Here is a 25,285-nt window from a genome sequence, read left to right as displayed (position 1 = left end):
GGCCTCTAGTGGACAGTAACACATCAAAGGTAGTAAGAACAAACAAAAAAGTCTGCCCCAACAATAATAGGATTCCTCATTTTTTCTGCCATTAATCATGTTCCTAAGTCACTTATTCTTTAAGGATTTTTCTGGTTCATTTTCTCTCAGAGGAATTGTCCTGGATTGAATGTATTAGGTAATGGCAAACTTCTGCATGCACACACAGACAAATGAGCTCAATTGTACATGCAACAGGGAGGAAAAACATAATGATTTTATGTAAACATAGCAAGTCTTATAAAATATTATGGGGAAGAATATTCATAATAGTTTATCATGCACATGGGAAAAATGAGAAAATAAGCAATTCATTTAGGTTCTTATTTGAGTATATTTTACCTAATTTTAATCAAAATTAAAATTAGGTAGCAAAATTAAAAAAAATGAAATAATGAAACTAAAAATCTGATATTAAAAATATAAATTACTATAAAAAACTGGACATTAATAGAAAGAAAAACAAAAGATCTTTGGTGTGTTTGAAGTTTCTGATTTTTATATTCTATTTCATTTGATTCTTGCAAGAGTGGGAAGCTTCCAGAAATTCTAGACTTTAGGTAAACATATGATGCGGTAGCAATTGGAATGTTTTGCTCACTAGTTAAAATGGGTAAAATGCCCGACTTCCGAATTTGAGCACATAGTCAAACTCTTTCCCAGGCAATTTCTAAGATCATGGAGAGGTACTACTGTTTTAAGAACAACAGTAATTAGTAATTTGAGGTCAGGATATCTTCAGTGAAGTTAGCAAACACACTACACACACACAAAGAAAATAAAAAATAAATGATATCTAACAATATTTCGAATAAAATGAGAAGCCTAGAATTAGTTTCTTTTGGAGCATTTCAAAATACATTATACAAAATATTGTGATATTAAAGGATAATGGACAGTTATCCCTATATTCAAAGAAGCATTTATGTGGTAAACAAGGTTTGTTACAAAGTTATGCTTTGGACACTTCAGAGTAAAGCTGGGAGCAGTTGACTCCTAGCTATATTTTAACATCGCTCTGCCAAAGAAAATCATTAAGATGGTCCTAATTTTGTTTGACTGAAATAGGGGAGAAGGTATAGTGCCACTAACTGATATGCTACATCCTAGGCTTTTAATTTGTATTGAATGTTGAAGAAGGCTAGTGAGTGAAAAATAAAAACTGATATGTTAAAACATTTCATGCTAAAAAATATCTAACATATCTAAACTAAGCTGTAAGTTATAACTGGGAAAATGTAATGCTAAAGAAAAAGAGTCCTATAGGTTAATATGAAAACTAAACTAAAAATAATTGTATGATTGGAATAAGCAAATGTCTTAAAATAAATTTTCTAGAGGTTTTTACTGAAGACTAATTTTCAAAAATATGAACTTATAAACTTTCCTTTATTTGAATATATAAAGTTCAGACAATTTACAAAATTTATTTTTCTTCAAACAAAAACAAAAGGCAAATCATATAGTCATTTATTTACCATGTTTGAATTATTTCAGATTTCATATTAACATATATCTCTGGACTTAGGAGGGATATGTATGTGTTTGATATTAATTCATTCATTATAAAATATTTACTGAGTGCCCTACTCTGTGTCCTGTGGTGTCAGACTCTGAGGTATAGTAGAGAAAAAGAAAATTGTCTTTTCCTTCATATCCATGTTTAGAATATTAAGTTATATATAGGGAAAGAGAGAGAGAGAGAGAGAAAGAGAAAGAAAGAAAGAAAGGAAGGAAGGAAGGAAGAAAAGAAAGAGAAAGAGAGAAAGAGAAAGAAAGAGAAAGAAAGAAAAGAAAGAAAGAAAAAGAAAGAAAGAAAAAGAAAGAAAGAAAGAGAAAGAAAGAAAGAATTATTATTCATGGTTACATCATGTCTGAAAAAAAAATGTGAATTTAGTATCAACAGAGTGGAGTAGCAATCAATGCAGTGAATCAAGGAATCCCACACGCAAACCCAGACTTCAAGGACAGAAACATGCTAATAAGAAGGCAGAGGTACAGACAGGCAGAGGGGATACTCAGATGGTATCAGGGTGGTATTTTGTGAGCTTGGGAAAAATCTGGTCTTCGGTTTTCTCATTTCTAAAATGAACAATAAGACCAGGTCTTTCAAGGCCACTTCTGATGTTTTATACTTGATATTATATGACTGGGATAGAGGGTTTCAGTTCTCACTCGAAATTATGGTAATCAGTATGCCAGCGGTTAAGTCTTGGTTTATACATCTAGATACTGTAAGAGCTGGGACTAATTCTAGAGCTCCAGGCTGATAATCTTTCCTCTGTACAAGACCAGTCACGTATTTATATGCAGGCCTCTACTACAAAGTTTCTGACCACTGTACTTTAGCCTTAATAAATTAATCTCTGTATAGATGCATAATAATGAAAACAGAACTAGATAATAGGCACCCCCATAACTTGAAAGGTCAAAATCGACTCCGTTTGCTTGATGATTCTTTATGTGTATTTGGGGACACAATGTAAGGGGAGATTTTACTTTAGGCTGTGTCTCCTGAATCAGTGTTTTAAGTTGTGAAAGTGAAAGAAGTGATATATAAGCTAGAGGATTGGAAATGAAATCAATGCTAACAAGATAAGAGGCAATAGGAGCTTGGGGCAAGAAACCTAACAGGGCAATGAGAGGCAGGCAGGGAGAAAATAGTTCTTAATGGCTTTGGGTAGGATAAGTGGGTAACTCCATGATACACATATGGATATGAAAATAAGTCTTTTTTCTTTTGCACTTCTCTGATCAATGTGGCTGACTTGTGATACCTGGTCAAGCATGGGATTAGAATGCAACTGACTTGGAGTTCTCAGTGGCCAGTGGTAAAAGGAGCAAGCCCAAGCATTTGAGAGAGAAATCAAGCCAGCCCAAGCTGAGTGTGTAACCAGTTCTTTAATATTAAGGCAAAGAAATAGGAATGAGGAGGAAGCAAACACAAAGAAAAAGCCTGGGCTCAGAGGGTGGGTCTTGAGGAGTAGCCAGACCTGAAGAACAGAGCTACACCAACTATATTATGTTCAGTGACCATGCCTCCAAAAGGCCTAGGCACCTCGTTTGTAGTAGTCAGCAAATATTTTATTAAACCATGGGATCATAGGAATTCCAACAAAATTAAACTGAAAATATTGTGTTTTCTGTCTGTGCCCTTCATTAAATTACGGTAATCTCCTTGACATGACATTTGCGAAAGCATCTAGGAATATACCTGCTGTGATCTTAAGTTCTTGATGAGTATTACTTTCTGTTCATCTCCTTGTTTCTTCTTCCTAAATAAGATGTTTGCTGAGAGCAGCAGGATGTCTCCTTTGTATTAAAAGGGAAGAAAACTTTGAAGAATTCAACGTTTTATTTCAGCTGGTCAATCTAAAATAAATGAAATATTTTTGCTTGTTTCTTAGTGTATTTGTCTAAATAGGAGGAGATATTTATTGGAAATGTGTATATATTACCTTTCTGATTCTCTGAATGGCTTATAGCCATAATTATTTAAATGAAAGTCCTCCTATTCATGCATTAGAAATAGAAAATGTGAGCCTTCATTTATATTTTGGACACTTGAAAAGAAAAATAAATAAAATCCGACCATGATAAATCCTAACATCAAAGAAAATTACAGTTTTTCCTCTTCTTAATTGAGAATATTCAGAGAAGTAATATGCCTATACACATACTTTGAAATTATCACCCGAAGCAGTAACTATTAAGCTGTCTTGTCAAGTGCTGCTTGGCTTGCATTTTTAATAATATCTGTGGTACCTTGGACTTTGTACAAAGACTGTGAATTGCTTGCCTTATAATCTTGGAAGATGCTGCTATTCCAATTCCTTTTACTTGTCCAATTCCTTTGACTTGCTAGCTGGATCCTATTGGAATATGTGATGCAGAAATGAGTCTTCCATAAATGATTTAAGGCCAAGGATTTGAAATATGTTTCTATTTTGCATTGGAGGACTATTAAAAAATAAGAGAATCTAAAACAGAGATAACGTAGCATTTTGGTTTTCCTTTTTCAGAGAAGAGTTTTTTGATGCTCTTTTCCAATTTACTAATACAAAGAAAATACATTTAATTAATCTTCTTACAGTAAGTTGATCATTTTTGTTGTTTTCGTTTGGTTAGCTGAGGTGCTTGTTTACATGAAATATTAATCATGACATTCATTAAGCATTTATAATAAACGTATTGATACCTGGATGGCTTCAGGAAGAAACTGTAAGTAGTTTAATGAGAGAGAAAGCTGGTTTAGAAAATCAGAGGCTAAGTACAATTTAGATAAATTTTGAGAGAGGACAAAAGTGAGATTAAATGAATGAACTAAGGTTTCATGTAACACCCTAATGTGAAAGTTGTTAGGTAAGATACAACCTTGATGTCTCTGTGATTTTAAGGAGCTCAGCAGTTTTCCCTCATTAACACCTTTTACTTCTGTCTGTCTGATGGCAGCTAAAACTCTGAGAGGGGCCATCTGAGGTATATGATTTATGTGCATCCCTTGTGATGCCACATTTTCATATCGTTGTCATTTCAACAGAATCAAAAAATAATGCTCCATTTAATTTCATGTCTAACTAAATGAGGTTCTGTGAAGTTAATACTTAATGTCTGAAATCACATTCTGGATTTATTGAAAGCCAGTGTGTATGGTTACATTGCTCTGTGTGTTTCAGGACAATTTTTAAAGATTTAAAACTATATGTAGTTTTATTCACACAGATTGTAGACAGGTTTTTAAAGTTTCTTATTATAATAACCTTTATGAGAAGAAAAATCTGGTTTTACACTGTTTAGAAAGTGGTGTGGTGCATTGACATTCTCAAAACCGTAGTATTTTACCAGGAAAGAGATAGGTTTAGATCTCTTCTTTGGCTGAATAGTATTTTGGAAGCTATATAAATCATACTTAATTTTTCTACATCCTGTGTATATTCAGAACTTCTAAGGTCATTGTGCATAAAATAATGCATTGGTAAGAAAGAATAATGCATTCCCAGGATATGTATAACAAAAAAATCTCAGTATTTGAAATGACAAGGCTCTCAGTATTACTAATCTAAAATTTTTATCTCTATTTTCTATCTGTCTCTAGGTTTATATTTGTGAATAAATGTATGAATAAACACTTAGTTATCCAACTGTAAAAGATTCCTAACGAGATTGGTTCAATGAAATAAACATTTATTATTAATTTTAAACTAATGAATTTTCTTTCAAGTTTTATTACATTGTTGTGTTATTTGTAACCTGCCAGGGTTAAATAAATGTGGATTCACGTTACATTTTTATCCCTTCTTTTCCACATTTATTGCTTTTTTTCTCATTGTCATTTTTAAAAAAATTGTACTTCCTTTTTTCTTTCAAACTTTATCTACCCTTTTTCTTTCAAACTTTCTTCCAAATATATATACTTGCCTTTCACTGCTTCTCGTTAGTCACATCCATACTGAATTTTCTTTTACTATTACTCTGAAATACATGATTTTTTTCTGGGGAATATGATTTACGTGTCTTCATGCTTGAGTTACATTGGAGATAATGACTAATACTTTACTTAATTAAAAAAGGGAAATAATTTTTAAAAATTTTCATGATATAGCTCCTTCTCTCAATACTGTATATTGAGGAAGCAGAAATTTTACACCTGAATTAGTTTTCTTTGACTATTTTTGCTGGTTATTTTCTAATTGTCTTTTAATTTTTTTGTCCTTCTATTATATTACACAGTGGGAAGAGATTGGTGAAGTTGATGAAAATTATGCCCCTATCCACACATACCAAGTATGCAAAGTTATGGAACAGAATCAAAATAACTGGCTTTTGACCAGTTGGATCTCCAACGAAGGTGCTTCCAGAATCTTCATAGAACTCAAGTTTACTCTGCGGGACTGCAACAGTCTTCCTGGAGGGCTGGGGACCTGTAAGGAAACTTTTAACATGTATTACTTTGAGTCAGATGAGAATGGGAGAAACATCAAGGAAAACCAGTACATAAAAATTGATACCATTGCTGCCGATGAAAGCTTTACAGAACTTGATCTTGGTGACCGTGTCATGAAACTGAATACAGAGATCAGAGATGTAGGACCTCTAAGCAAAAAGGGATTTTATCTCGCTTTTCAAGATGTGGGTGCTTGCATTGCTCTCGTTTCCGTTCGTGTGTACTATAAAAAATGCCCTTCTGTGGTACGACACTTGGCTGTCTTCCCTGACACAATCACTGGAGCTGATTCTTCACAGTTGCTTGAAGTGTCGGGCTCCTGTGTCAACCATTCTGTGACAGATGAACCACCCAAAATGCACTGCAGCGCTGAAGGGGAGTGGCTGGTGCCCATTGGGAAATGCATGTGCAAGGCAGGATATGAAGAGAAAAACGGCACCTGTCAAGGTAAGAGTTTATCTTTGGATCTGCAGGGGTTGTCTGCTTCAGTTGGATCATGTATATGTATTTCTTCCAGTGATTATGAGCAAACGACCTTTTACTTTGCTAATTTATGGAGATTATTTCTCTTCAAGTTTGATTTCTTTCTTCTCAGAATTTTAAAACTTCTGGCAATGATGAAAGATTTAATGTAATATTTTATTGGATATACATAATTATCAGAGTGTCTTACTTGCAGTGTAATATTTCATATTCATTTTGCTTTCAGAAGTTTTATTTTTGGACAGCTCAGATCAAGGGATTATTTCTTTGTATATAACTTTCTTTGTATGATTAGTGTCTGCTACTTTATTGCTACTTTATCTCCATGAAGAGAAAATAGTACTCTTTACTCGTTATATGAAATTCAAATGTAAACCTTCGATGAGACTTGTTTTGGCATGCTTTTAACTGCCTTTTAAAATTTCTTCAGGTATAAGTTCAGCCACATGAACTTCATTGGAAAATATGTATAAGGTGACAGGACTTAGTTTACTGTGTTGTTTACATATAATGGCTATTACATGCTTGCTTTTAAGAATTTCCAGGTCAATTTTAAATGCCTAATAAGTAGAACCCAAGCAAATAACTGTTTGGAGATAGAGCCAATACAGAAAGGTCATTTCAAAGCAGTTTGCACTTGGAAATTTTTTTGTTTTAATTTTTCTTTTAAATTGAAACTTGATCATGCATGCCTCCTTCTTCATCTGAAAATACCCTCATTTTGCCCACAGTGTGGTGAGTTGCGCTTTTAAACTTGGATCTTTATCAATAGCTTTTTGGAACAGGATAGTACTTTATGCAAAGTGAAGAACAGCTTATGAAGAAGAAAACACGTTTTCCTTAAAAGAGGAAAAATCCATCCTTATGAACCTGAACTTGTTTTCACCATGATGTGTACATGCCAAATAGGTAATGAGAGTTAATGTGTATTAACTGAGGAGAAAACCAAATGCTAAGAAGGCCCCTAATCCCACTGGTAGCTTCAGGTGCATTTTTTTTTTTTTCTAAATCCAGTATATAATGTGGATCAAACTTGCTCAAGTTTGTTCAGGCCTGACTGTAGATTGACCGTAGATCCAGGGAAACAAAACTAGGAAATTTCCTGTAAATCATATTGACTTTGCTTAATTATTTCTCTCTAGAAACACATTGCACCATATTTAAACTTCCTTTTTCAGCATCACCTCATATTTGTATACCATCTACAATCAAGTGCATGATTATTTCTCCACGTAATCTACAACTCTCTATTCCTTTATATGTATATGTAAAGTTTTATTAAATCAAAATTATGTTTCAGATATGCTTTTAAGTTTGTCAAGGAAATGAATCAGATTTTATTTAGGTTTGTATTTAAAGGAAAGTTCTAACTAACATTACCTTAACTTTTCTTTTGAGCAGCCTTCTTGGTATAAGGTGAAGCTATATGTAATTGTAGAATCAGAAGTGGGAGTTAAATATAATCCATTGAATACACTGTATTCTTTTCCCTAAAATATTTACAATATGAATCTTATTATTTCTAATAATTTGTTTACTATTATTATAAAGCAGCATGCTTGATTTGGTTGTTTGTTTATATCCTTTTAGCGAATGATAATGTGGTACCTTTAGTTCAAACACAGTGACTTTTGTCTTCGTCCGTATCCACACAGAGTATAAAGGACCTCTGCATTTAGAGGATAATTTTTGATTGTTGCTGGGCTTAAAATATTCTGCAGGTGCTTATCATGAAAACATCTTGGGGAAGTAGTGTTCTGACAGGATGTTTTTTAGTGCATGCATTTACTGCAACTTCCTATTCTCGTACTCTTACTAATTGAGGAGTAGAGACCTGAGAGAAAGAGGGACGAACCGGAGAGGCTACCTTGGAGGAAACGTCAATAAATGTGTTTATTACCCTACTCTGGTAGGAGGAACAAAGGCTGTGGGTCATGAAGGCTGTAGACACAGCACCAGAAGTTGTTCTACACAGTGCAGTCTATATGAATAGTGCCTCTTGGTGTTTTCCCATGTACAAATGATATGTGGCCGCTCTAGGAGGAATTTCAAATGTTTATTTTATAAATAACATCTTATTGAATGAATAAATAAATGTTGAAGGTTTGTTTTGGAGAATTAAGGCATCACAGATAGTCCCACATAAATAAATATATGCATTTAAACCTATATATTATATGTACATGCAAATGTAAATGTATGTATGTGTGTAAGTGTGCGTATCATATACAATTCCTCCATAACTCTAACTCATTCTATGGTTTTAATGTACTGTCCCCAAACCTTTAAGTAGGGACGTTGATGTTTTGGAGCTATCCTTGATAGGCCAGAAATCTAGGAATCATTCTTGACATCTCCTTCTTACCCACCTCCCACTTTCAATCCATCCCAAAGTATTTATAGAAACTACCACGCAATTATCTCATAAAATCACCCACTTCTCTCTGTTTCCTTTTTCCTCCAATCTATAAGCATATCTTGTTGGAACTTTACTTTTAAATATAATGAATGACTTTTTATGTAGTTTTGGTTTTTGAGCCATGTGAGTGTATCATCTCTACAAAAATGCAAATCTGGTAGTTGCATACACCCATCCTCCTCAGTCCCTGCCTAGTCCCAACACACTTACTTTAGACTCTTCAATGGTTTCCTTTAAAATAAAGTTTTTAAAGTAGCCTAAGATCCTGCATGACTTTGCGCCTGTTAGCTCTCTAGACACATCTTAAACTATGCACTAGCCACACTGGCTCGCTTTTAGTTTCTCAAAGGCTCACTTTCATTACTTGTTCTTCTATGATTCTGTTCCCTTCCCTGAAAAATTCTTTTACCTCCCTTATGCCTGATCAACTCATACTAATCCTTTAGATCTGTGCTCCAACACTCCTTGTTCAAGGAAGCTGGCCCTGATCCTTGAAGACTAGGTCATCCCCCTCTGTTATTTACTCACATATTTTCCTTCATAAAACCATTTAGAGTTATGATTTTGCACATATTTGTTAACTTATTATTTGATTAATGATTCACTCCCCACCCCCATTAGACTACATACTCCTTGATTACAGCAGTGGTGTATGTAATCTTAAGAAGTGAGAAGGAAATCAAAAGGCAAGAGGTAAGGAAAATGAATTCAAAAGAGGAAATAGGATGAGCAAAGTCATAAAAGAATACTATGTTTTAAAATTATTTATTTTAAATAAATAATTGTGTTTATCTTACCTTTGTACTTATCTTTAGAAAACATCCTTGGTCATAAAAATTGACAAATATGTCTTTTAAATTAATCTTTACTTAGTCCTAAGATTCTCAGGCCAAATTTTCAAGTTTCAGGTATTAAATCATATATGATTGGCATATGATATATTAACTATCGTAGAGGTCGTCTTAGTGATTTTTGTAGACCTCAAAACATCACATGCTGAAAAGTGTTTATAATATAGCCTTATTACATATTTACATTTAATAACTCAGTTTCTTTTATAATCAAAATATGTTGGGATTTAATTAAGGCTGTAATAAGAAGGTGAAGTTTGAGTAAACCTGTTGTAATGATTGTCGTATGTTAAGATTTACTGAATCTGTACTAGGAAGTGACCAGGTAGTTGCTGTTGGATCATGTTCATGTGACTTGACATGCGTGCAGGGCATGATAGACTTGACCGAGAGGCTTTTAGCAACTAAACCTGAAGGAATCAGAATGCTAGGCAGCTTATTAACATATGGCGGCTTCAACCCAGAAGACAACCAAGAAGTGATTCAGGAGTCCCTGTCCATTTAGCAGTTCATATTTAACTTCCTTTAGGAGAACTTGACTACCTTTTCCATGATAATCTGATTTTAACAAGGTAAGCAAGTACTCTGGTTTCTATTGTATTACGTTAAAACGTAGAGTGAATTCATTTTTCTAAAGCTTACTTATATGCCTGAATTTTCTATAATAAGCTGCCTTAAGTATACAAATTTATTTCCTTGAAATGTTCTTTATTTTCAGGAACTAATAATGTATTAAATCCATTTATTCAAGTATGTTTCCATATTTGTTATTTATTATTATTTCTGATGAAATTCACACTATTTTTTCCCTTAAGAGTCAAATGAAATTTTTTTGAGCACAAAATTGTTAGCAGAAACCCATTTTGGAAGTTTCTGCTTTTTATTGAAGTGAATGTGTTTGACAGAAGTAATTGAGTTCACATGAATCAAATGTTGCCTGCTGAGTTCTCTTGTGATTATGTTGCCGACTTACTCAGATGCAAGGCAAGACCACTAATCTTCATCAGTTGCTAGCGGAATGAAGTAGTAATTTGAAATTACCCCTAGATAATTATAGTTTCACTTATATCAAATGGAGGAAAGAGATTTAGATTGTGGGTCACTGCCAAAACCAGTCAGAGTGAAGAAGGTATATGGTGCATGCTCAAATACAGGGTAAGGGGGGGTGTCACATGCCAAGGGCTGCGGAGAAAAAGCACATTAATTGTCCAACTGGGAGATGATTGCACAGCAAGGAAATGTAGTGAAAATACTGAGCTCAAGAAAGAGCCTTGATTCAGAAACAGTACAGATACTGCAGGGAGTAGTATGTCGATCATTCAAACTTCTGGTGCATATTTATGTTTGAAACAAAATTGGCTGGAAATTTAGGGTATTAGGTGTTCATATAATTATGCATTGGAGAGCCTAGTTATTTTTAATTAGACACATTACCAAAAAACTTCAAAGGGGTTGAACTTTTGGTCCTATTTGGTATGCTATTTTATGCAACAGAAGGAAACTAATTTTAATTTAAAAATTTTAACAATAGATGGCAATTATGAAAGTAGAGTGTCAATGGTGTGTGAGTATATGTGTGTGTGTGTGACCTACTGCTGTGAACCACCACTAAGACAATCAAGTAGTTAAGTCATTTCATCTATTTGCAGGTATTACACATGAGAGTAATAAAATAGATTTTTCTTTTCTTTTTAACTCCTCCCTTGAATAATTTTAGATTAGTTCTATTAAAATGTTAGAGCATACTCTGCATATTTTTGTTTTTGCTTTTCTTTTTTTTTCTAAATCAGGGTTTTTCAACACTGATACTATTGATATTTGGGCCAGATAACTAGTTGTTTGGGGGGAGGGGTGGTCCTGTTCACCGTAGGATATTTAGCAGCTTCCTTGGCCTCTAATACTCCACTCCTGATTTTCATAGTCAAAAATGCCTCCATATATTACCAATGACCCCTGGAGGCAAAAATCTCTCTTAGCTGAGAACCACTGATTGAAATATACTCCATCTGCCTACGTGAGCAGATGTGCTGCTAAAGCTAAATATGTTTATAGACTGGTTACCTTTGCAAAAGTGAACATTTTTCTGCAGAACGAAAGAAGTGTACATTTCTTAAAATGCGTATTCATTTTTTTTTTTTTTTTTGTGGTACGCGGGCCTCTCACTGCTGTGGCCTCTCCCGTCGTGGAGCACAGGCCCTGGACGCACAGGCCCAGCGGCCACAGCCCACGGGCCCAGCCGCTCCGCGGCACGCGGGATCCTCCCGGACCGGGGCACGAACCCGTGTCCCCTGCATCGGCAGGCAGACTCCCAACCACTGCGCCACCAGGGAAGCCCTGCGTATTCATTTTGAAATGTGACTAATTTAACTTGGATAAAGTGATATAGTATATCAGTAAATATGCTGCTGATGAGACGCAACGTACCCTAGTGTTTTAAGCATGCAGATTCTGAGCCAGAATGCTTGGATTCAAATCCTACCTCTGCCATTTATCAGCTCTGTATCCCTGACCAAGTTGTTGAATCTCTTTATTCCTTGTTTTCCTCGTCTCTAACTACCTCATAGCAATTCTAGGAGATATTATATGAAAATTATTTAGAATAATGCCTAGAAAACAGTACTTATTCAATAAACGTTAGCTATGTCTTAGATATTTTATTAAAAATAAAATTATATACAGGAATATGTGTCTGTCCATTGGAAAATACAGGGTAGCTTCAGCTTAGAAAATTCTCTAATTTGTTTAAACTAGAGAGTATATTCTTGAGTAGAATCATTTATCAAAGGATAATCCTACATTTTTATTTATTGGGTGATCAAAACTATGTAAATATATTGGAACCTACTTTATAAAGGAGATTTGCTCTCTCCTTAGATATCATCACTCATTCTTTAAATTATTGATCGCTCATCCTTTAAGTTATTGTACTAGGCACTGTAGTCTATCTATACAATTCCTGTATCCTAGTAATGCAGACAGATAGCTCACAAACATACATGTGCACTCACATCTACAGTTACGGTTTATGAGCATTGTTACTGGCAGTGTGAGTGTGCAAAAAAATGGGTAGTAAGAAAATGTTTCTCTGAAAAGGTGATGTTTAACACAGATGTGAAAAAAGAAGCCACAAAGACTATGGGAAACAGCTTAACAAGCAGATGGAAGCTTTCAGTGCAGAGATTTATCATAGTATATTAATCAATTTTGTATATATCTCTTTTCCCTCTAAAATTATATTAAAATGTATTTGCATATTAAAATCTGAGAAATAAAAGAGCTGCTACTCCCTGAAATTACCTGCTAAAAGAGGCTATTCATATACATATTATACTGTCTTAAGGATAGAGAATTCCTAATAATACCTAGGGTCAAATACATATATATCAAATATGAAACAACTCAGTTTATTTATGAGTAGTATTGGTGTGGTGGATGGCAGCTTGTAAGTTATTATACCAGTTGAAAGAATGAAAGCCTTTTCTTTTTTAAGAACTTAATGTTTCATTGGTCCAGTGAATCTTCTGGATATGGGCACAGTAAAAAAATAAAAGAGAGAGAGAGAGATTTGGCAATAAAGGAAAAGAAATAGAAGAAGCAGAAGCAAACACTCCATAATCCCTCCTAGACAAGCTTTTGATCTTGATTTTGCACTCCTACTTTCTCACTCATAAAAGGAGGTGCATTAGGCAAAGTCGTGAGTCTCCCTTTCCTATGCCATGTTTAGAATAAATGTAACAAATAAATACTATGCCTCATATTTACAGTAATAGTAATAGCTACTTTGTACATTTTACTTTGGGTCAGTCTCTAGAATGTCTTATTATGATGGTGGCACATTCCGTATTGTTACCGTGCAAAGGAATTTTAGCATTTCTGATCTTGAGCTCCATTATGATCACATGGATGGAGAATTAGTGATTATATTTATGTTCAAGTGTCTCATATTTTATAAAATATTTCCTGATAAAAAACATTTATTAAAAGAATATGCATTGGATATGCTACTTTTATTATAACAAATTAATATAGAAATATATAAATTAACAAAGAAATATAGAAATAAATTAATATAGAAAGATAATTCTCTGAAAAAAGTTTAATGATAAAGATAAAAGCTATTATATATCATCATATATCTGAATTGATATATTCAGAAGTGGTTTAAAATCCATGATACTTAAATGTACTGGGAAACCACAACGTACTCCTTCTGTTTTATTGTTTGCTTTTTTTTGTTCAGGTAGCAGCAGAAGGATTTTTACAAAGTCTGATAACATAAATCAGTATAGCTCTCATGGGAAAAGTTGTGTGTACAGGAAAATTTAATTTTGAAAATTCACTGAGTGTGATTCAGCAAACATCTCAGTGTCTATTCCCAGATTCTTAAGAGCAAAAAGTTAAAAAAAGAATGCAAATGATATGAAACAAAGTAGCCACCAATGGCATAAAATCATTAAGTAGACTTAAAACCTCAAAATCGACCTGAAATCACCACCAGATTCTGTACGCAGTAAAGAGAGCTGTGGGCTTTAAGGTGATGCAGGTCTCCATTCAAATCTCACTTTTCCTTTTGGTAGCTGTGTGACTGTGGACAAACAAAATCAGATTGAGCCCAACTTTCCTCATATGTGAAATGTTAAATAATACAACATGCACCTGCAGAGATAGCCTGTAAAGGCATATAAAGTATGCCTACTTCAGGAGCGGGGCATGGACTAGCCACTTCAGCATGACCTGAGAACTTTTGAACTACGGAATCTTAAGCCCCATCATAGAAAAACTGAATCTGAATCTACATTTTAGCTAGATCCCTTGGTGTTTTTTATGTGCATCTATGTTTGAGAAGCACTAATATAAAGGACTCTTGGAGTGAATCCTCCTTTTTTCTTTATTTTAAAGATTAAGGAACTGAAATACAGATAAATTTTAGGGCCATGTAACTACATAAGGGCAAGAAATGTATTTATCTTAATCCCTTTGAATAAATATCAAAATATTGCACTCTCCATGTTGTTTCATGACTATTACGCATTAATTATATATTTATCTTTCCCTCCAGATGTTTCTTGTTTTGATATAGATGCTAATTATATAACTTTTGATTTATTAGGCCAAATGAAATTCTTTCCTTTTTTATTTCTGCTAATTGCTTCTTGACTTTGGAATCTCATATTTACTATCAATTCATTCTACTATTATCATAAGTAAACAATATTGGCAAATTAGGGGAAAAATCAAACCACAACAAGGTAGAGAAAAAAGTACAAATGGCAGCCATGTCCTAATCACTCCAATTTATGAATTACATTTTTGGAGTGTTTGTCTTTTTTTATTGGCTTGTAGGAGTTCTTCACATGATTTAAGCTTTCCTCCTACTGATGAAGTATTATTGGGACCAGTTTTTATCTAATTCTTCTCTTCTCAACATTTTTATAGTGCAACACAGTAATTTTAATAATTTAAAACCATATTGTTGCTGGACACACCTATGAGAGATTCTGATTCCATTGTGTGGTGCTGGCCAGAGCATCAGTATTTTTTTTTAAAGCTCCCTAGGTGACTGTAACGTGTAGTCCAGATTAAGGAGTTTTATGATAGTTAGGATTAAGGTTTGGTGGCTTTTAGTGTCTTATGTAAATTTATACCCCAAAACCTCATCCAGGGAAGGCCACAAATTTTGATTCTTGAAGACTGATTTCTTCCCTCCATGAAGAGGTCCCACCTCCCACAAGACTCTTTGGCACTCCTTGTATACATGGGCAGCGTTTTACCCAGTGCCTTCTATTTTTTTTTTTTTTTGTATTCCTATAAAACTTTATTTACATAAACAGGTGACAGGCAGGATTTGGCCCATAGGTTGTAGTCTGCCAACCTTCTGCTTTATACCCAAATACAAAGAAACTGTATAAACAACACAGAAATGATAAGCATATTAATATTTTGTCTTATTCTAACTCTACAAATTCTCCTCTCCTCATCCTCCTATTAACCAGTGCCTTCTTGAGGGTGCAGCCAGTGTTTCAAGGTTTCAGACTCTCTGAAGGGCTCCCCACTTTCCACAAGGCTATGGCTTTTTCTCCTGGACTCTGGGACATTAAAATCCAAGGCTTCCCGTTTCCCACACCCATTCTCAGCCCTCCTGTCCTGCAGAGAAGCAGGATAGGATCATCTCTAAAAGGCAGCACTCCATGCTTTGGTTCCCTCTTTTTTTCTTCCTCCTGTGGGTTTCCATCCCCATATTTATAAAATGTATTGCCATCTTAAAATTTCCCTGCATTAAAACAAAACAGTAAAATGAGCCCTGTTAAATGACAAAACTAAAACAATTTAGTAACAAGTTTGATATCCTTTATTCAAAATAATCCATGGACTGGGGGAGTACAGTGCCTCACCAGCAGTGGGACACTCTTCCCAGGGGATTTTGGGCAAGAGTGAGCTTTTTAGAGCTTTAGAAGAGGCAATGCGGAACCAAGGAATGATTGGCTAGGAGGTCCGGATTTACTTACAAGGCTAGCAGGTCCTACTTTCTAGGGTAAGGTGGGCTAACTAAAGCTGAGTTGGAGGATACTGATTGGTGTATGTTAGGTTTCTCTTAAGTGCAGGCTGATTTAGGTTTAGATTTGTGACATGTGCTGGGCCACTGGGGTGACCTCAATTTTGTGGGTCCCAGTATATGAATTAACTTTATCAGCCCCAAGCTTTGTTCTATTTAATTTAATTTCTAGGTACTTGTACTTGGAGCGTTTCCAGGTTTTCTTAGACCTTCATGTTGTTGGAACCAGAAGACTTGGGTGAACTAGTAAATGCTAAACTTAAGTCTATAGTTCCCTAAGTATACAATGCCCAAATATAAAACTTTTAATTTTGAAAAATTATTGCTGACCTACAGGAAGCTAAAATTAGTGAAGGATATATACATCCCTGTCTGAAACACTCTCCACCCACCAAATGTAAAATTCATTGGTATTCATTTTATCAGAAATAAAAATTAGTTCATTTTTTGAAAAGTACATTTCATTTATGTTTTAGTCAACACGTTTTATTTTACTAAAGAGTTAATAGCTGAAAAAATTAAACTGAAACATTTGTCAAGTAAAGTAACTTTTTAAAATGAGAATTGACATTTTAACATTGACATGAATAGAGAAAAAGTTATCTTTTACTTTTCTTCTTCTGCAAGTAGCATTAGAATTAAAATGATTTACAGACCATAGAGAAAAAATTCCTGCATTTCCTTAAATTCTTTCCACATTCTTTTGTCAAAATCTCTCAAACTTCTTCAAAAAAAAATATTAAAAAAATTAATTTAAGGAAAAGGACATCCTGGCTTTGAGAAAGAAGTATAAAAGGAACATTTATGAAACTTGGAAACACAAACTAGTAGTCATACTGTTTTGTCTAAAACAATTTTAGCATAAAGGATACTAAATGATACCACAAAATTTAATTTCATGTTATTAGCCAACTTGGTGTAATTATAATAAATAATTTCATCCTGAATAAAGAAAACTAAAGACAGGAGTTTAGAGGTGCTATGTTAATGCTCTGTATTGAAATAAGAATAATCATATTTTTTCATAGTACTAAAAATGGAGATATGATACAGATGGAAATCTTGATGTATTTCATAAGCTCTCTGTTACAACAAAATAACTAAAACAAAATTATCCTTTTCTGCAGAAAAAAGAGAACTTTAATTTGGGGGAGTGGGAATAACATATTTAAATATTAGCACAGCCTGTGGCTTGACTTTAGCTAATCAGGATTTAATATATTAGTTGCAAATATTATGATCATCAGTAAGCTGATAAATTGGGGTCCAAATGTTGGAAGTAGGGAGAAGATTAACCTGCCCAGTATCACACAACCACCACGTTTTAGACTTGGCATTAGAATCATATATTTAACTTCAGATTCTCCATTCTACTGTTGTACTTTGAACAGTATATAAACACACTTAATCACAAATTGATTTGTAGTTTGTAATCACATATAGCATCCATGATAATCCTGAATAAAAGGCACTGATTCTTCTTAGGACCATATTTCTATTATAATTAATATGTCAAATGTTTTCTGCTCGACATGTTTAGATTTATGTAGTACACCTCCTGTATGGATAAGCCTTGAAAAATCTGCTTAACCACTTTGGAGGGTTGCACAGAAAGCTAACTATCCAAGCAACTAATAAGAAGCTTAGCTTAATTTGAAGGTATCAATCTATTTAATTGATTTGTTTATATATCCAGTTTATACTACTCACAGGAAAAAAGGTTAAGTATGCTGTTTGCCTAAACAGTATAATTTATTGCCTTTAAATTTAGTTTGTACGTTAGTCCAGAAGGACATGCCAATTATTATAAAGCAGGAAGGCATGGAGCCACTAGCTCCGCATAGTTTTTTTTCTAGAAAGTGTATTATTAATTAGCTGTAAAAATAAAACTATGAATTCTAAGCTATTCATGATCTCATAACTGGTTATCATTACATGAAAAGGCTCTTGTATCCTTTATTATTTCTGGTCATAGATGTGGATCACATCTTATCTTCTATACTTTGTTGTTTAAACACTGTGTCTGTATTTATGGCTGACCAGTAGGGTTCGTCCTTAAGAACTCAAGTAATTTGTTGATATGCTTTGATCTTTTCTGAGCTTGAAGATATCCTGCTCATTTGAGTGCTGTTAAGGTATAGTTTAAATAAAAAAAAAAAAAGAAGAGACACAGTTTGGGGGAAGTAACAATTAGAGAAAATGATAATTTGACTGATGGATAACTCCATTTCTTTGATGGAATTGTTAGCAGGAATCAGACTTAGAGAATGAGCACTCCGAAGTTCCTGCTGTGTGATTGTGCAGGAGATTAATAATACACTACTCCATATGCATAAGGGCTTTTCCTCTGATGAATTCAAAGCGCTTGGAAAGGATTCTATTAGGACATTTCTTAAATAAAGAATGGAACTATCAAAATTTTATTTTCCATTTTATGGATTGGAAAGTAAGGTGATGTGATTTCCCTAAAGCTTCCCAGTATTCTCCTATGCTTCCCTTAACCACACTAACTCTAGTTTTGCACCTCACAATCAGACAGCCACATAATCACTGGCTCCTGTGAATGATGTCCCCGTATTCACCTAGTCCCAGTATTTTCCAACGCTAAAAGCTTCTTTTTTTAGAACTACACTGACCTGTATTATTTATTTATTTAAAACTTTCTTTAGAAGGTTTTGTGTGTCGCCTGTTTTTACTTTCTTGGTTCAAGCATGATTTAATATGTCAACACTGGTTTGCTTAACTGGGTTTGATTGTCTTCCATACTTGACTCAGACGAGGCAGTCTCCTTTCAAGCATGTTGCTGCCCAGATAAATGAAATGTCACAACAGTGAGGACTCCTTGTTTTGTGACAGCGGTAGCTTTTTTGGACACAGTCAGTGGTTGGAGAGAGGGGCTGGTGAGGGCATTTACACAGTAACAATAGAGCTGACTTAAGTCAGGCCTTCCTCTTCAGGCCCACACAAACAAACAGCAACAGATAATGCACTTATACTTGGAGGAACTTTGCTCTTCATTCAGGTGAAAATGAAGTTAAATCCAAAATAGGAACTTTTGTTCCACCGTGGACAAGAGGGAAACATCTGTTAGTAGTTGCCTCAAAATAGTACTCAAGTATAGCACTTTATTTTTACAGTTTGATTTCTTCCATGTTTTATTGGCAGACACTGAGATGTTATTGATCTCAGTACATAACGTTAGAAACTAATCCATAGGAAAAAAGTTTTTCCACTGTCTCTCACAGTGAAAGTATTGTTTATGATTTTGAAACCTGGGTTAGATTTTAAAGACTGGAGGCTCATGAAGCTTAGTACTTGGCCTAGAGCAAATCCTCAGTACATGCTAGATACTTTAAAAGTTGAAAACCATTTCAGTGAAAAATAACCCTAGGCAAAGTACTGGAGGTTTGCTTGTTTGTTTGTATCTGCTTTTTGAACTACAGTTTGCTTGTGTTGCTTTCACCACCCTGGGATGGCGACCTATCCTCCTAGGACATGTGGAACCCTGGGAGGGGGGAGCATTCTGTCCAGTCCAGTCTGCACCGGGTCATCTCCTCAGGTCACGGCCTGTAAAGACTGAGGAGGTTTCTGAGTGTAAGTGGGAAAATTTTAATTTCAATTTAAGAGGGAAATAAACTGGGCCAACCAGGCATGTTGCAAGGAATTGAATGTATATTACAGGAATGGAGAGTCCATTTGTAACAAACTTTGATTAGGGACTGAAGGAAGAAGAAATTAATCATTGAGGAGGCACAGAGTTAGTTAGGCAAAAAAAAATCTGAGTTTTAGAAAAATCTGATGAAAGTGAAAGTCTTAACCAAGGGCAACCTCCATCATCAAGGGGAAGACTGGCCAGAGTGTTCCTCTGATCAAATCTTAGAACTTACATTGTTTTCATCTGAAGTTAGAAGAGAATGGAATGAAAGCTGAGGAGAAAAAATTCTTGTTCCTTGAAAATACAAAAGCTGGCCAAAGGGAATAGTTTGACTTTCAAGTCAGTGTAAAAAGCAATAATATACTAGAAATAATAGAGATTCCAAGAAATAAGGCCAATAAATGATAAATGACAAAAACTGGCAATTAATGACAATTCCAAATGGCAGAATTGTCAGGGTATCTTATATGGGATGGTGAGGCAAGAAGAAGGGTTGACACATGTGCAAAGACCTGCTGTGTGCCGGTACTATTAAATGTTTTATTGACATTCTCTCTTTTAAGCTTGACAGTGTCCTGTGAGCCATAGTTTCAGGGGGAACTGAAGCTCAGAGAGGTTAATTTTAACTAAAACTATAAAGTCGCAAACTGACATTTTAACCTAGGTGTGTTTGTTTCATATCTATGTTTTCCCACTGTATTATATGTTCTCCATTAAAATGCACTTGAGCTCCACTTAATTTTGTCACCTGACTCAAATCCCTTGTGGGCTAATCTAACATCTGTGTGAGCAGAGCTACACTGTATATCAGAGGCAGAAGCACCCTGGAGGGACCTAGGAGTCACCAGAGTCGCCTAGAGATTATTGTCCCCATATTCAGACCTCAAACTGAGGATGTGGAAAGGAAATTTAAGGTAGAAGGATTATGTAGTGACAGGGGAATGGAACAAATAAAGCAAAGCAAGACTGTGTGAGCAAAGCAAAGTGTGAGAGGAAATTGCAAGAACATGAAGCTCTTACCCAGGTCAATAGAGACCCTATAATCAGGAACCAAACTAGAATTGATTACCTGTTTTCTATGTGAATATTCAAAGTGGGGGAAGAAAAAACCTTTGGAATAAACTCAATATACGTGTTGTGAGAGAGAGAGAGAGAGAGATTGGGTTGTAGGTTAAGAACTCTCAATCCATTTCTGACTTTTTTGCTTTTTGCATTCTTATGCACATAAATTACTTTGCCTTATTTGTCTGCTCCCATAAGTAGTACAGGAAACCTTTTTCTTTTTCATGTTTTAGCTTTTGGAGTATTGAAATGTGATTTTATTCAAGTTTTGTTGCTTTTGTTTCTTTTGGGGGTGGGGTAGGGAAGCAAAAAAAAAAAGAAAAAAGAAACTGTACTGTACGATATGAGTGAGAAGATTTTTGTAAAGATTCTAGCTTGGGAAAAGCCTCTGCACCTCATGGACCTGGTGTGGCCTTTGAATTTTCATGTCCGCAATAAAGAAACTAAATGATTCTTCACCTCCCCACCAATTCTGATATTATGGCTTTCAGGTACAAGGTGTCTTACTGGAGACTTCCATTTTGAAGTATTTTCATGTCATTCTTAATCGTGGGAAGTTGAAAAGAAGTGGAATACAAAACAAAAGAAATACAATATAAAAATTAAAAAATGAGCAAACAGATCTTCATAAATAAAATAGTACAATTAAAATAATTGTTACTTCTCTGTTGAGTCATCTAAATTACACAGTCAGCCTGATAATAAAGGCAAATATCCTTATGTTCTAATAGGTAAAACAGAACTGTTCTAGGAAAAAAATAGTACATATTCCTGCATTTTTAGACCCAGCTATGTGTGAGGTATATAGAAACAATGTAACTGACAGATATACTGTTGTTTCTATTTTATAAGTGAGGAAATTGGAGCTGAAATAGATTAAGTATGATTTCCAAGAACTCTGAGTTAGCTTCTAATACAGTTTTTTTTTTTTACTTCAGTGTATATAAACTTTGAGAGAAAAACATACTGACTATTCTACATTCCCAGAAGGCACCACGTTTTATTTTTTAATTTAAAAAATCGATAAACTCAATTGTTAGAGTTATATGGGGGAGAAATGTACAGCCAAAGGACAAGCATGGAGACGATTGTAGCATCGATGTAAAGAAAAATAATAACTGCTACTTGTTTTAAAAAAATCAAATTCAAAGAACAATATATGATAATAATTATAGGAAAAGGTACAAAAAGAACTAATTCTGTTTAGATATATATGTAGTCAGTAATGCTGAAAGAATCATGACAAATCAAGATTGTATAATTATTATATAACTTAAATATTTGACTTTTATTAGGAAAAAAGTTATTAAATTGGGTGCAATTATACGAAATTGCTAGTACATGACCACTTTGGAAATACAAAAGATGGCAGTTTCATATGATCTAAAGCAATATATGTGCAATCAAATACTGTTAATATACAGTGATACTTCTTCATTGTTTATGTCAGGAAAATAACCCAGGAATTGAGGAAAATATGGCTGCAAACTCAAATTCCCTAAGGATACTCTTTCTCTCTCTGTCGCTCTCTCCATCATTACTCCTTCTCTCTCTTCTCTCCTTCTTTCTTTTTTTTTCTCTTTATTTGGGAAACACTATTTCCATCATTTCAAAGATGGTAATTTTCAGAGTTTTCAATGTATTTCAAGTGAAAAAAAGTAATACTGGAAGGATTTTTTTCAGTTTTGGTATGATAAATATTACTAGTTTTACATAATAAGACCAAAAAAGGAGGGGGTATAAGTCCCTAGCTTCTATAGAAAAATATATGTTCTTTTTCTTTATTTTGTTCAATTGGTTTCTAGTTAATAATATAGTTTTTAAATGCTTATTAGAGCTTGTTGATTTATAACTGCTAATTACAACAAATGTTTTATATTTTCTATATAGAAAGGTCAGATGCACAACTAAATGTAACTGCAGACTCCAGTAATCCTTACAAATCCCTGTTCTTTCCGAAAACATCTTTCTTACTTTGGTCCTGGAGACAAAAAGATTTGTCTTTTATTCTGTCATTTCAGCTTCTCTAATAGTAAAGTGAATATATTCTCTTTAAACTTAAGAAAGTACTGATGACTTCAGCTCTTACTGTTCATTAAAATGCACTTGGCATGTATTTTTCCTCACAGAAGTGGTATTTGACCTTGAAAAACTCTGAGACCCAACTCTCAAACAAGATTTAAAACTAGGTTAGGTTTTTTTTTCTCCAATTCTTAGTTATTTTTTTCTAATACAAGCTGCTTCTCTTGTATTACTTTGATTGCTTCTACTTATGATTAATTCTACTTATATCCTTTCCTAATTTCCTTTTTTTCTCCTTCTATTATAAATTTTTCTGTTATAAATTGATTTTCTTCATTTGAATACCTTTATTCTTCGAGAAAACCTGAAGTTAATTCCTTAAGAGAAAGCTATTTTGGCTTTGTTTTTTCTTTTGCCTCTTTCTTCCAAAAGAGGATGTTTGGTTCTGTTAATTTAGAACCAAAGGAAATAGAAGGGTATTATTGTGATATGTGAAGACATAGCCTGACATAAATATTTGTTAAGTGTGTGTAGGAATTTTTCTGTACAATAAATCCATCCTTTTTGTTCTGTTATTAGAGATGGTGATAAGCCTGTTGATGATGATATTAAAATAATAATGATAACATTCCCAACACTTCCATAGCAAGTTCTATGTGGCACACACTCTACTGAACACTGCTTATTTGTTATATAATTTGGTCCTTGTGTACATGCACGTGTGCACGCGTTTGCACACATACACACTATGAATCATGTATGGTTCTTAAGTTTTACAGAAAAACAAGCAGACACAGAGAGTTTACATAACAAGGGTAACAGTCAGTAAGTAGTGGAGTTGGATGAAAGCCCAGGCCATTTGTTTCAGTTTCTGCTTTTAACTTCTATACCACACTGTTAGTGGAGAGACCAGCACACTGTATTTTACAAGCATTGATTTTATCCTCTCTCCAAAATTTTCTTTGATTTTTCCCATCAAGAGATAACCAGTTCAAAAGAGAAAAGATCATATATGTAATCATTATATGGATGTTAAATAAATATTTAAATAGACTTCCTAACAATATACTTTTCTCACAAAAGAGAATAGTTCACATACAAAGGATTTCCATCAAGAATGACATTTATATATATGCAAACTCTGTCTAAAAATAAACATACACTGTTATGAACTAAGAGAGCAATATTTTCATTCAGAAGTATATTTATATAAAAGGTAGAAAACATTTTCTACTAGATATTCAGTTTCTGTTCACATTCAGTTTCTTGTTTCCTGCCTACTTTTAAACATGCAATAGAGACAAGACTCGTGTATATATATGCTTTTTCACTTTTGAGCATTTTTTGGAGGGGGGTAGGGAAGCTGTGTCATGCCATCTAAAAATCTAAAAAGATCTTTTCTCTATCATCAAACTTTCGCAAGAGATTTTTTGAAACAGGGATTTGAAATGTTATTATTTTCATTTTTAAATATACCTAAATAATAGCAAATAATATGATTAAAACATTAAAGATTGGCATTTTCGATTGAAAATAATTTATCTCTTCTCAGGTATCACTATGACTGTCCATCCAACAGTGATTTAATCACAAAAAATAAAGTATTATATTTTGAATAAATTCATAGGAGTTTATTTTTGAAGAAAATATTCCCATTACAGATTTTAGTTTTACCTTGTCCATTTAACATCTTATAATTTTAAGAGGAAGGGGAAAATTCTTGGTTACACTAATCGAAGGATTAGATATAAATTGTAGGCATTTTCTGAGTCCAGTTGGCTTGATTATACATTGATATTTTAGCTAAATATTTTGCCAAATTAATATGTATTGTTAATATTCTGTATAATTTACTCTATAAGTAAACAGTGTATGTTTATTTTTACTTAGCACATTTTATTTTTATTTAGCATACTATATATCTTGTACATTATATTATATATACGTTTCATCTACCTTTTCGGAAAATTCATGATATTAAAATATAATTTCATTTTTTATTTTATGTAAAAAATAACAGATATATCTTTCTCATTTTACAAAGTAAAATTTTACGTGTTCTGAAGGGTGATAACCACAAGCCATAGGGAAAAGTGCTGGACCACATTCAAATTAGCCTTATTGTTCTATATTATCTTACTGGAGTACAAGGTTAATTAGTACCATAGGCGATGTGCATTATTCATCGCTGCAATCAGGCTTTTATTCTGCTGGGCCTTTATTGTCTGCAAATTGTTGTTCTTCTTATAACAAAACC

At 33.9% G+C, this 25,285-nt stretch overlaps 1 protein-coding gene across 1 annotated transcript in view; it reads left to right on the top strand.

The window, feature by feature from the left end:
* Nucleotides 1-25,285, top strand: part of EPHA5 (EPH receptor A5) — a 306,828-nt gene that overhangs the window by 54,929 nt on the left and 226,614 nt on the right. The window contains exon 3 of the mRNA XM_060298694.1: nt 5,770-6,430. Coding sequence (XP_060154677.1) covers nt 5,770-6,430 — 661 coding nt within the window. The remainder of the gene's footprint in view (nt 1-5,769; nt 6,431-25,285) is intronic.

Source organism: Globicephala melas, chromosome 5 (genome assembly GCF_963455315.2).
Source record: "Globicephala melas chromosome 5, mGloMel1.2, whole genome shotgun sequence".
NCBI classification, from domain to species: Eukaryota; Metazoa; Chordata; class Mammalia; order Artiodactyla; family Delphinidae; genus Globicephala; species Globicephala melas.
Note: the sequence above shows the minus strand (reverse complement) of the source record. Positions and strands in the feature narration are given on the sequence as shown.